At 50.3% G+C, this 13,002-nt stretch overlaps 1 protein-coding gene across 2 annotated transcripts in view; it reads left to right on the forward strand.

The window, feature by feature from the left end:
• Window positions 1–4,961: 4,961 nt before the first annotated feature.
• The window catches only part of CD4 (CD4 molecule), a 44,588-nt gene continuing 36,547 nt past the window's right edge, over window positions 4,962–13,002 (forward strand). For both annotated transcript variants that reach the window (XM_045463062.1, XM_045463063.1), the window contains exons 1-3: window positions 4,962–5,085; window positions 11,459–11,562; window positions 11,687–11,857. In XM_045463062.1, the coding sequence (XP_045319018.1) occupies window positions 11,514–11,562; window positions 11,687–11,857 (220 nt within the window). In that variant the 5' untranslated portion in view covers window positions 4,962–5,085; window positions 11,459–11,513. The remainder of the gene's footprint in view (window positions 5,086–11,458; window positions 11,563–11,686; window positions 11,858–13,002) is intronic.

The following is a 13,002-nucleotide window of genomic DNA, read 5'->3' on the forward strand; positions in this document are numbered from 1 at the left end:
TTCTGGAGGCCAAATGAGGTCCAAGGCCTTGCCAAGTCAAGTGTGTTAGGCAAGAGGCCATGTTGTGCTCATTCATACCCGTGGTCACATTTGCCAGGTGTCCCCCACCCTGGGTCTGGTCTTCTCATCTCCCTGGGGCAGGGCAGGCCCAGAAATTTCCCTGCCCCACTTCCCCCGACAGGCAGAGGTGTTAGGATTCAGGCCTGAGGCCCTGCTATTGCCCCCCTAGCCCCCACCAAAGGAGGTGAGGAAAGAGCTTAGGTGTCCCTGCTCAGGCCCACCCCCAGGTGGAGTTAACCCTTTGAAGGGAAGGGGGGTGGGGTGGGGATAGGTTCCAGCTGCTCCACTCTGTGGCTGGCAGTTTCTTCAAGGGCTGCAGGTGCCAGCTGGCTGAGCCCAGGCCAGACTCTGAAATTTGCCTACTCAGACCTCCCATGGGGTGTGGGAGGCCCAGGAACCTCCCTCAGAGTTGCCAAAAGTGGTCATGGTGTTAGGGACAATATGGCTGGGCTGAGGGTGGGGCAGCCCTCCAAGACTCTGCTTCCCAAAGAACAGCCTCTGTCGCCCCTCCGGTACCTCCCCCATCTCCAAGCCCTGCCCCCAGCCCCCTTTGCGGAGGGTGTCAGTGAAGCTGCAGATGTTTCTGGTAAGGAGGCCACCACAAGACTGCACCTGTGGCTTCCAACTCTCTACTCCACAGGCTGCCCTACCCCTTCTCCAACAGCCTGGTCCCCGACACTCCATCAGCAGTCCACGATGCGCCCCATCTTTCTCCTGCCTTGGCCTCCTTCCCCTCCTCCAGTCTGGAGACAGAATACAGGCAGCAAAAATAGCTCTCTGCCAAGAAGCAGGATTCTTCTGGAAATCCCCATGGTCCATGGGTATAGGCCTATGATAGAGCAGACAACTTAACTTCAGTTTCTTCTTCTGTAAAACAAGAATAGTAATACCTACCAAAAAGTCTGGCCTGTGCTAATGTACATGAAAGTGCTTTGAAAATGGAAAATCACTCCGTACATATGAGGGATCGTGGTAGTGTGAAGTCTCAGAAGCCCCAAATGTGATTGTTCGCCTCATACCCCCCTGTCACCGTGGGAGAAGACTTCTCTTAGCCATCATCCTGGCCTTTGCTTTTTTTCCTTCTTCTTCTTCTTCTTTTAAATTTATTTGTTTATTTTTAAGTAATCTCTACCTCCCAACGTGGGGCTCAAACTCACGACCCTAAGATCAAGAGTTGCAGGTTCTTCCAACTGAGCCATCCAGGTGCTCCCATCTTGGCCTTTCTCAATGCATAGGAGAGGCAGTGGGATGAGGGGGACAATCCAGGCATGGGGCCCCAGTAGGTAAGTTGGAATCCCAGTTCCAGCAATTACAGTTAATAGCTCTGTGACTGTTAACAATTTTCTTAAACTCTTTGAGCCTAGTTTCCACATCTGTACAATCTGGAGAATAATAATTATGCCCTATCATGGCTGTGGGGCTTAAATAAAATATATCGCCATATCAAGCACATGGCGGTCCTAAGTGTTCAACATAAACTTCCTCTCTCTTTCTGTTATCGTTTCCCGTGGAAACCAGAGGGAGAGCCAGGTTCTTGGGGCCTGTTGACTCCTGAGGATCCATCATCACGGGCTGACAAGGTCACAGACCCAAGAGCTGGATGGCATCCCACAGTCCATTGGGTCCATGGCTTGCAAATTGGTGGCCCTAAGCTAGATCCAGTCCTTGGAATGCCTTGTTTGACTTACTCAGGGTTAGAACAACAACAGAAAATTTGTCACCAACATTAGAGTTAGGGGATATTATAGAAATGTTTGTTTTTTCCACCTTCCCTTGACATTTTGGTAGAGCTGGCTAGTCTGGGTTCACCTATTCTGGTGCAACCTCTCCTATCAGCTGGAGCTGTGTGGTCCATGGCTGCCCTCATTAGATGAGGCCAGTAGCCCCCTCCCTGCCCCCTGCCAACTTCCTTCGGTCCCCACCCCTCCCTACTGTTTACAGTCAACCTGCTTTCTCACTTGTATTACCTAGCAGGCTCCTGTAGGCGTTTGATTTTGTGATCCTTGCTTTCCAGTCATTCACTCAAAAATGAATCAACAGCCAGGGGCTGGGGGAGGAGGATGGGCAGTCAGTGTTAAAGGGTCCAGAGCTTCAGTTGGGGAAGATGAGAAAGTTCTGGTGACAGATGTATAATAATAACATGAGTGTACTTAATGCTACAGAGCTGTAGGCTTCAGTGTGGTTAACAGGGTAAGTTTTCCGGTGTTCCTCTTTTACCACAACACACTTAACATCCACAAATATCAATACGATTCAATATTTTTAACAAAGGATTCAATAAGTATGAAGGGTCTACCAGGCCCAAGGCATTCTGCTAGGTGCTAAGTCAGACAGACTCCCCACTCGAGCCTGCCAGACAGACTCTAAGCAGTAATTTCATAATGATTATGTTTGGACAAGTGTTTGCAAAGGTGAAGAAGCACGGGGGCCTGGGAGGTCTTACCTTATTAAGGGAAACGAGGGGTCACTTACCGAGGATGGCGAAGCAACAAGATCCAGACACACAAATCCTGCTGCAGGGTACAGCGGGGTGCCCCCTCACCTCCCTTACCCCTGAAGCACCTGCCTCCAGACCTCTTTGAGAAATCACCTTTAGCCTAAGTATTCAACAGCCAGGGGCTGTTGACTTTATGTTGACTGTTCCTCCACTTGTAGCAGAGCACACGCTCTCTGATACGCACTTCCCAGGGAAGCCTGTCTTGATCTCCCAGTTGAGATAAGTTGATAAGATCCCAGGACTCTGAGCTTCTCTTTGGTAGCACTTGTCCAATTGTGATGGTGTTATTAATGGTTTAGGGTCTATGACACAAGCCGGAGGGGTGACCATGTCAGCCTTATCACATCCCCAGCGCCCACGGAGTCCCTCGGGCCGGGAAGACACCTAACACTGGCTGAGTAGGGGCGCCTGGCTGGCTCAGTGGGTAGAGCATGTGACTCTTGATCTTGGGATCGTGGGTTCGAGCCCCACATTGGGTGGAGAGGTTACTTACAAACAAAATCTTGAGAAAAAAAAACCATGCAACTTGCTGAATATGTGAATGAGTGGGCAGAACTGGATTAGATCAAGGGTTAGAAGAATAAATGCCTATTAGGACCTCTGCCAGGTAATGTAAATGAGAAAAGCAGGCCTGCTGCAAACAAGCCTGTAGGAAGGGGATGAAGCCTGAGGAGGACACACACCCTCCCTGGAAAGACAGTCCTTAGAAGTTGCACCTAACACTTGCACTTACATCCATTGACCAAGATTGAGTCATTTAGCCAAATCCAGAGGCAAGGGAGGCCACGATTAAGCATCACTTAAATCTGGGCAGCCATGAGCTCAGCTAAGAAGGGAGGATTCTGTTACTAAGGAAGAGAGAGAAAACATTCGGGGGACAGCTAAAGTCTGTGCCGAGAAAGAGTGAAGAGCTAAAGAATGAACACAGGTTTCCAAGATTAGCAGTTCTCAAACCGTAGCCCATGGGGTCCCTGAGACCCTTGCAGGGAGATTTTGAGGTCAAGCTACTTTCATAAAAATAATAGGGCATTATTGGCTTTTGTCACTATGTTGACATTCCAAAGATGTTGCAAAAGCAATCTGGGCTAGAACGCTGCCTTAGCACAAAACAAGACAGCAGAGCCAAACCATGCTATAGTCATTGTGTTCTTCACCACCAGGCATTTGCAGCAAAAAAAAAAAAAAAAAAAAAAGAATAAAAATATTGCTGCCAGTTTCACTTAAGAATGCTTCTGATGAGCAACAAATATTAATTTTATTGACTCTCAAACCTTCAGTACACCGTGTTATAAAATGAGATGTAACAGCACAATGCCTTTCTGCTGCAAATGAATCACAATGTTGTCTCAAGTTAGAAGCGCCTGCATTAATTGTTGGAGTTGCAAGCTCAACTAGCCACTTTTTTGTTAATAGGGAAAGGGTATGGTCACCTGTGCGTATTTACATGCTCACTCAGGCTGCTGTGAGGAGGGTGGCCTAGAGGAAGACAGAATGGGGAGGCCAGAAGGCTGGTGAGGAGGCAGGAGCTGTTGTCTAGGCACAGGGTGGTAACCTGGGGATGGGATGGTGGTAGCTGGGCAGAGTGACTTGGAGAGACTTCTGAGATAGTGTGAAGGTAACATCCACAGGAAATGGTAAATAAACACATGGGAGGGGGTGGGTGAAGGAGTCAGAGATTACACCCAGTCACCCAGTTTATTTGGCGTGAGCAGCTGGTAGGTGGCAAAGCCCCTGCTGAGTGGGGGACTTGCAGGAAGTTGATCTGGAGGGTAGTGGGAAGCAGGCGATAAATGTAGCTTGGGATATGTTGGGTTTGCTATGTGGGGTGAGCATCCAAGTGGAGATGTCCAATGGATGGATGGATCTACACATCTGGAGCTCGAGAGAGACCTGGGTAGAGGAACACTTGAGGGCCTGCCAGAGACGAAGGCCCAGAGGAAAAGGGTCTGGTCCATGGTCACTCTGGGGGTCACTCTGCAGGTCTCAGGTACCCTCCTCTCAGCCCAGGCCCTCTCTGCCACACTGAACCACCTATCATGCCTCTGGTGCCACGCCACTGAACAAATGCCCTCAGGGCCCTAGAGTGAGAAGCTGTCTGGTGCTTTCCACAAATTACTTCTGTGCCCTCCCTCCACTCCCTTCCTACTTCTTTCCCTGAAGCCCAAATCCCATTACAACATCACGATGATGTGGGGGTTTTTATTGTTATGCAACGAGAAGTGCAGAGACACTACGTTTTCCAGCCTCAGTCTGCTTAACTTTTCCCCTTGACTTTGGCATTTTTACTTTGACATCTTCCCTGAGAGGCAGGGGGTGGGGACCCCAGCCCAAATGGTGACGTTGGGGGCTGGCCCAGGTCTGGGGTGTGGAGGAACCTCACCACCAGGCTTCCTGTCTCTCCGTTTACATACGTCTCTGCAGAAGTCACAAGCGCTCTCCTGGGTGGGCTCCTGGTTGCGGAGCACCCAGCCTTCACATAGACGCACCTGTGCGAGAAGCCGGAGGGGAAGAAAGACACAGGCCCAGGGGTAAGTGGACGGACTCAGCTCCATGCCTTTCCGTGGGTCTGGGAAGGGGAGGGGGAACGTGGCAGCAGATGTGCTGGAAAGTTCTGGACTCCCAGTCCTCTGTCCACAACTCAGGCCACCTTCTCTTGTGTTCCACACTGGAACTGGGAGCTTCAAGAGGCCAGGGTGATGGCAAACTTCAATCTGCATCCCAGTCTGTGCAGCTCAGGGCCTGGCGCGGAAGGGACTCCTCAGAGGGGTGCTGAGCTGGATTGCGAGATCAGAGACGACATGGAGACCATGGAGACATGGCCACACTGGGCTGAGAAAGGCCATGGGAGGCAACAAGTCAAGGGGGCACAGGAAGAGATGAAGATGGGGAGAGAGGAAAGAGAGAGAAAAGAGGGAAGAAGGGGTGGGAAAGGAATAGCAAGAGTAAATACATGTTCAGGAGGAAGGATGCCTATAAAAAAAAAAAAAAAACGGAAACGAAAAGAGGCAACAAAGGAAAAACAAGAAAATGAGAGAAGTGGAATCCGGTCTAGCGGCAATTCTCCCGAAATCAATTTTCCCAAAGATGCAACCTCCCCACGTTCGCACGAGAAACCGTTGCAGCATTTCATAAGCCCTGTGATTGAGGTAGCCTCCTTTAACTATCTTTTCTATCGGTATTTCTACATTTTTGTCTACTTTGGGGCATTTTTAAAGGACTTTTGAACAATATGTCCATTTCCATGAGCTTTAAAAGGATTAGCAAAATTCTCAAAAAGGGTTGAAACTGAGCTGGTAGGTATGCAGTGCTATAAAAGTGATAGATACATATTCTTAGGTAAGTACGTCATTAGAAAAACTGGTTCTAAGAGATTAGTTTTAGATGTCTCCTTTGCTCTAGAAAAGCAGGCTATGGGGTTTAGAAAAGGATTTGCAGGCCCTGAGCTTGGTAGGGTGTTGGGGGGGATGCAGGAGGGGGTATTCCTCAAGATGCTATGCCCTGTGCAACTCCCCCCTCCCACCGGCACTCTCTCTGTCCTTTTCCCTCTCCTAAGACCTCCATGGCCTTGCAGCACTGTCCCCCAGGTGTCCTCTGCCTTCTCTTCTAGACTTATGCTGGGAGAGGGACCTCCTCGGTACAGTCAGATTCCTCCAAATGGAAAGGCCTTACTATCGCTAATTCAAAAGATTTCCCTCTGGGTGGGCTAGCTCTTCCTGAATGTCCCTAAATGTTCAGGGTTGCAAGGCTGAGAGTAAAACCTGATGGGGGAGATCACTCCATTTCATATTTTGACAAAATAATTTCTTGTGCTGTGTTCGATTCTGTGGGCTCATACAAAATGGCCGCCCTCTTAACCTCAGATGAAAGGGTTCCCAGAGGACAGGGTCAGAGAGAACTCCTGACATGATTTCCTTCTTTCAGTTTGGGGAGGCGCACTTATATAGAAGAGGTCTACGTCAAAATAAAAACTCCCCCATCACCAAGTGGTTCTAGGCAGAAGCCTTGTAGCATCTTACGCCCAGATCCTGGCCATAATGGTAAGGTGGCAATGAGGGGGGCTCAGTAGACCCAGGGCCTTGCACATTTTGGGTACTCAATAAATGTTGAATGAACTAACTTTGAAGGGGGTGGGTGCTGGGAGGGGGCAGACAGGGGCCTGGGTTTGTAGGGCTCTAAGGCCGAGCTCCGTTCCACACATTTTGGAGGAGGTAGGAGGAGGGAGGGCACGGCTCCCCCCACATGGGCATCTGAGGCAAAGAAGAGGATGGCAGAGGTTGCAACCACTCAACCACAAGGGTCCCCTAGAGGGTCATGGTCTCTAGGAAGTTTATATGAAGCCAATGAGCAGGAGAGAGGTGTATGCAGTGGGGGGGCACATCCCCCGGCGGTGGGGCTTGAGGGGCTGGCTGGGGGCTCTGGGGGGAAGATGAAAGTGTCTGTGGGACCACAGACTGTTGCTGTGGTGGGGCTGTGCCCTCTTCCTCTCCCCAGTCTCGCTCCTCATCCCATCTGGGGGCCAGGGCAAGGGCAACAGGTACCTCAAGGGCTCTGAGAGTTTGCGAGTGTGTGTGTTGCCATTTTGGTTCATGGTTCTCTTAGTCTCTTTTGATCTTTTTTGGTCTACTGCTCTGGGCATGTGTCTTGCCTTCCACAATGTCTTCATTTCTTTCCCTCCAACTCGACCTGGTTTGTAGAGCCTTGGACCTGGTGTGGGATTGGGGATTGTGTGGAGTGTAGCTAGCTGCTGCTTGAATGAGCTGCTCTGGGTCTCTCCCTACCTCCTTCTTTCCCTCTCATCCTCAGTCCTCCTCCCCTAGGACCTCTGCATTTCTTAGAATCTCTCCTTTTCCCTTCGTCCACCCTACAGCCATCTCCCTTGCCTCCACCTTCGGCTCCAGGCTGTGCTCTGCAGGCTCCCTTCACATCAAAGCTTGTTGAAAGCTGCTTTCCTGCCAGAGGCCTGGATGCCTGTTTATAGGCACAAAGGGGCTAGAGCTTAGTGGCCCCTGGAGGCGGAGGTGAAAAAGGAGAGGCAAGGGGCACTGTAGGCAAGACCAACAGAGCCAGAATTGGTTCCTGGCACATGAGGCCGAGAGGAAGAGAGATACAGATGCGGGGAGTTGAAGACAGGAGGCATCAGTGTGGACAGGCACAGAGACAGAAGTGCACAGATGTGAGCAGAGAAATAAGAAGAGAGAGAAAGAGGGAGAGGGAAAGAGAGATGCCAGGACCTGGGGGACCAGCAAGTCCTCCCAGCCTCTCTCAAGTGGCTCTGGTGTACAGGATGCTACTGTACTGGGGCAGAGCGCCTCTGGGGAGGATGAGGAAGTGGGAATCAAAAGCCAGCTCTCTGGGGCGGCAGCGGAAGCCCAAGTCACCAAAGCAAGCAGCAGCTGGAAACCCATAGCCTCCTCCACCGAGCTGAACCCTGGTTGAGTTGGCACAGTATAAGGAGCTGGAGGCGGGGAGGTGGCCCTCTGCACAGACCCTAGGATCCTGGTGTGGGGAAGAGATGACCACCATTTGGGGAAGGGTCAAGAAGGTCCCTAGCCTTCCCGAGGCATCTACACTGAATTTAGACCCCAGGGAAGGGATATCCCAGAGACTCCTATACTCTCTTCTCACGAAGGACAGTGAGTCTGGGACTGGGGGACAGTGGGAACCACTCTTAAATATACTGTGCTGTCTCCCCGCAGCCTTCCCCTCAGCACCCCCGTGCCCCATGCTCACTTGTAAACAACTGCACCCATGACTAGCCTCTTTTCTCCTTTTCTGGAAACCTTCTTGATCTCTTCACTTCCTATTTCCCTGGTTACAAAAAAAAAAAAAAAAAAAAAAAAATTCGATCAGGGGTGCCAGTCTGGTTCAGTCAGAAGAGCATGCAAATCTGGATCTCGGGGTCACGGGTTCAAGCCCCAAGTTGGGTTTAGAGGTTACTGAAAAAATAAATAACCTTAAAAAAAAATTCTATCAAGCCCCTACCTTGTGTTAGGCCCTGGGAAATTCCTCTTTTGGGCAGATGGAGTGACTGGTGAAGGATTTTTCTTTTTTCTATCTTCCCTGAAACCTCATTAGGAGGCCCAGGACCCAGAACCCATCTGAGTACTTCATCCCTCTCATGGGTCAGTGCCCAACAGGAAACAGAATCTGCCTCAGATGGTTCAGAGACTTCAGGAAGGGGGTTATTTACAGAGGTGTGAAGGGGGAACCAGCCAGCACGTGGAGGCACACAGGCATCAGCAGTAGCAGGCAGGGTCCTGGAGGGGCAAGAATGAAATGATGTTTCTGGAACCCAGTGAGGGTGTGAGCTGTGGATAAAGGGCCACGTGACAGGAGCTATAGCTGAGGCATGGGGAGAGGAAGGGGGAGGGAGGGAGAATAGCCATTGCCAGAAAGTATGCCACAGTAGGAAGAGAGTAGGAAAAATACCCCAACCTCTTTCCTTGACCCTCCCATCTCTTGTGGGTTCTTCCCACTAGCCAACCCCAACTAGTAGCAGGAAGACAAGGGAGCCTGGGCAGTAGAGTCTGCAGAGGTCAGCCTCCTTGTAGAGGGCAGGGCAGAGAGGATGGAGAGTGGCTCCGGGGTGGGGGGGAGGGGTGGGGGGTGGCGCACGAGAACAGGTAGCACGGGTTGGATGATTTGGCTTCATCCAGGCCAGGGTTGGGTGTGTACACGCCCCTAAATGACCCACTTTAGTAACAGAATCAATATGTTGAGGACAGAAAGAAGAAATCAATGATTTTCCCTCCTCCATGCAATTCAAGTTACTTGAAGTTAACCAAACACATCCCAAGTCCCGCCCCAAGTCCGGGGGCTGGCTGGACTATCATCTGGAAGAGATCAAGCGTCGAGGGGGAGATGGGAACCCGAATCAGGGCATCATGAGGTGGAAGAGGGAACGTGCCCTCGAGGGTGTCACCTGGGTGCTGTGGGAGTTCAGACTGGGCAGCTAGCTGCAGCACTCATACAGCAAAGGCTGGACGGCGGGGAGAGAAAAACACATCTGGGTGCGGGATCTCATCTTGCCAAGCTCTGGACCAGGTTCGCGCTGACACTGCTCCCAAAGCAGCCACGTTTCTGAGGCCTGCTTACAGTCTGGAGGGGGAGCTCAAAGATATGAGCCCTGTTCCTGCCCACCTTCCAGACATCATCTTCCTCCAGTCTCCACTCCCTCCATGTCATCTGGTCCCCTTCCTAAAGCTCCACATAGACCATGTCACGTCTCTGCTCAAAAGTCAGCCGTTCCTCACAATCACCTGCAGAACCAAGCCCTGACCTTCTAGCCTACCTGTCAGGATTCTCGATCAGGCCTCCAAGCCCTTCCCTCGTCCCACTACCTCCCTTCCTGAGCCCCCTCTAGACCCCCAGCCAGAGCACAACCCCGCAGACTGCCCCCCTGCCTGCCCCCCTGCTGCCAGGTGGGGTGCCCTTTCCCTTTCCTTTCCATGTAACTCATGGTTTGCAAACTTGAGCCTGTGCCAGTCACCCAGGGGTTTGTGAAAACACAGCTGGCTAGACCCACCCCCAGTTTCTGACCCAGCAGGTCTGGGGTGGGGCCTGAGAATTTGCATTTCTAACAAGTTGGTAGGTGACCCTGGCACCGGCTGACCGGGACCAAACTTTGAGAGTCGTTGCTGTAACCTAGGGCTGCCTATTGTTCAGAGTCCATTCAGAACCTGTCTACAGCCCTCCCGCCTCCCTTCCCCTGGTCTTAACCATCTCAGGTGCTCCCAGAAACCAACGCTGAAATATCATTTTTCTGCTTTCTCTCGGAGGCCTTACAGGGTTGGTCTGACAGTGAGCAGGGAGATATCCTCTGCTTCCTCTCTCCCTCACCCTGCACGCTGCACCTGGCTCCAAGTTCTGAGAATTTTCCCTCCGATGTGCTCCTCAAGGCAATCTTTTTTTTCCACATTTCCATAGTTCTCAGTTGTCCGAGTTTAGGCCTGTCTGCTCTCACCGGGATTGTTGCAATCCTGCCTCCTGGGCTCAGCCTCCTCCAACTTGTTCTTAGAGGAGCTGAGAAATTGCAAATTGAAACAATCTGCAAATTGAATCATCCTTTATTATTTCTTTAATAACAACTTACAAATTTTTTTTAATGTTTATTTTTTTGAGAGAGAAAGAGAGAGAGAGAGAGAGAGAGAGAGACAGAGCATGAGCAGGGAAGGACAGAGAGAGAGGGAGACACAGATTCTGAAGCAGGCTCCAGGCTCTGAGCTGTCAGCACAGAGCCCGACGCGGGGCCCCGAGATCATGACCTGAGCCTAAGCTAGCCACTTAACTGACTGAGCCACCAACATGCCCCAACAACTTTTCTTTTTTTTTTTTTTTTTTTAATGTTTATTTATTTTTGAGAGACAGAGAGACAGAGCATGAGTGGGGAAGGGGCAGAGAGGGAGTCACAGAATCCGAAGCAGGCTCCAAGCTCTGAGCTGTCAGCACAGAGCCCGATGTGGGGCTGGAACTCACAAGCTGTGAGATCATGCCCTGAGCCGAAGTTGGATGCTTAACCAATGGAGCCACCCAGATGCCCCAAATCATGTCCTTCTTGACATAAAATCCTTTACTGGCTCCCTAGTCCCCAGGGTCATGGCTCAGCATCCCAGCATGGTGTTCAAGGACCTTCATGACCTGGCCTGGTCCCCCCTGTCTCCACCCCCATCAGCTTGCCACCTTCTCTGTGAATTCTTTCCTGATTCCACTTGGCAGAGAACTCACCCCCGGCCTGGGCACAGCATCGTGTGGCGTGTACTGGTGGCCGTTTGTTTACAAGTATGGGCATCTAGGTCCCTGGCTCGGCCGTATGGGTGCCTATCACCCATACAAGTGCATATCACCCCTGTGTGCCTCAGGCCCAACAACTGCCTGTTGACTGATAATTATTATCTCCCTCAGGCCCTGCCCTTTGTACACGAAGGCCCGGGATCCTGCCTGCCTCAGCAAGGCCACAATGAATCAAGGAGCCGCTTTTAGGCACCTGCTCCTGGTGCTGCAGTTAGGTGAGTGCTCAGACTTGGGGTCCCAGAGCGGGGAGGGGCTGATTGGGAAATGCAAAGGTGGGGGGATGGGGTGAAGGATGGGCAGTAACAGCCTTGAGGCCTGACTTCCCCCTTTTCCGCCTAGTGTTGCTCGAAGCAGCTGTCCCTCAGAGAAAGGAAGTGGTGCTGGGGAAGGCAGGAGGCACGGCAGAGCTGCCCTGCCAAGCATCCCAGAAGAAGTACATGACCTTTACCTGGAGACTTTCTTCCCAGGTCAAGATTCTGGAAAACCAGCGCCCCTCCTTTTGCCTTACAGGTAGGATGGCCCAGCTCCTCATCGGGAGAGAAAAACACTATGGCCTGAACATCCCTGGTGTCAGAGCCCTGCTCCTAGTAACCTCTGATCCCAGGGGGTTGGGGTTGACAGAGACTCAGGGACTCTCTCTCAGTCCAGAGCTTCCCTGTGCCAACTGCAGGTGGCCGAGGGAATGGCTTTTGGTGGTCTGTTATCGTTTCAGGATTTTAATATGAACAGACTTATTTTAACGGATGTTAGAAAAATAACCTCGAATTTCATGGATATTATTGTTACAGACCCATGATGATGTGTTGTTTACTTCCATTAAAAGCAACAGAAGGATTTTTTTTTTTTTTACCTTTTAAAGTAAAAGGAATTAAGATCTCAATACTTTTTAAGAAGTATTTTGCAATTGTTTTGCAATAAAGGAATTTTACTGTCACATTAAGGTTTGCCCTCCTGTACTCTTCTTTAAATAACTCTTCTTTCTTGTATGTTTGGCCTCTAAATTCAACATGTTTGAAGAGAAGCATCATATGAGAAAAACCTCACCGGCATGGAATGTATTTTTATAAATATACATATTTTTCTTTTTGGGGGGGAGGGAGGGGGGAGGTAAAGACAGAGGGAGAGAGAGAGAATCCCAAGCAGGCTCCACATTGTCAGCACAGAGCCCAATGCAGGGCTTGAACCACGAACCGTGAGATCATGACCTGAGTCAAAACCAAGAGTCAGACACTTAACCAACTGAGCCACTCAGGCACCCCTGTAAATATATATTTTTTTTATTTTAAAGTTTATTAGATTTATCATTGCTTGTATTTCATTGCTAATTTTTATGATTTTTAAGTTTTTATAGAGATTTTATTTTGAAGTAATCTCTACACCCAGTGTGGGGCTCAAACTCACAACCCCAAGTCAAGAGTTGCATGCCCCACTGACTGAGCCAGCTAGGTGCCCCTTCTTGCTTATTTTGAGCATCTTTTTAATTATGAAAAATTTAGCATCTATAAAAGTAGAATAATTATATAATGAACCCCCACATAGCACACTCAGCTTCAACAAATGATCAATTCATGGTCAATTAATGGTTCATCTACACCCCCAATGCCCCACCACGTTATTTTATAGCTAACACCAAACATGGTATCATTTAATCTGTA

The sequence above is a fragment of the Leopardus geoffroyi genome, chromosome B4, assembly GCF_018350155.1.
Source record: "Leopardus geoffroyi isolate Oge1 chromosome B4, O.geoffroyi_Oge1_pat1.0, whole genome shotgun sequence".
In the NCBI taxonomy this organism is placed as follows: domain Eukaryota; kingdom Metazoa; phylum Chordata; class Mammalia; order Carnivora; family Felidae; genus Leopardus; species Leopardus geoffroyi.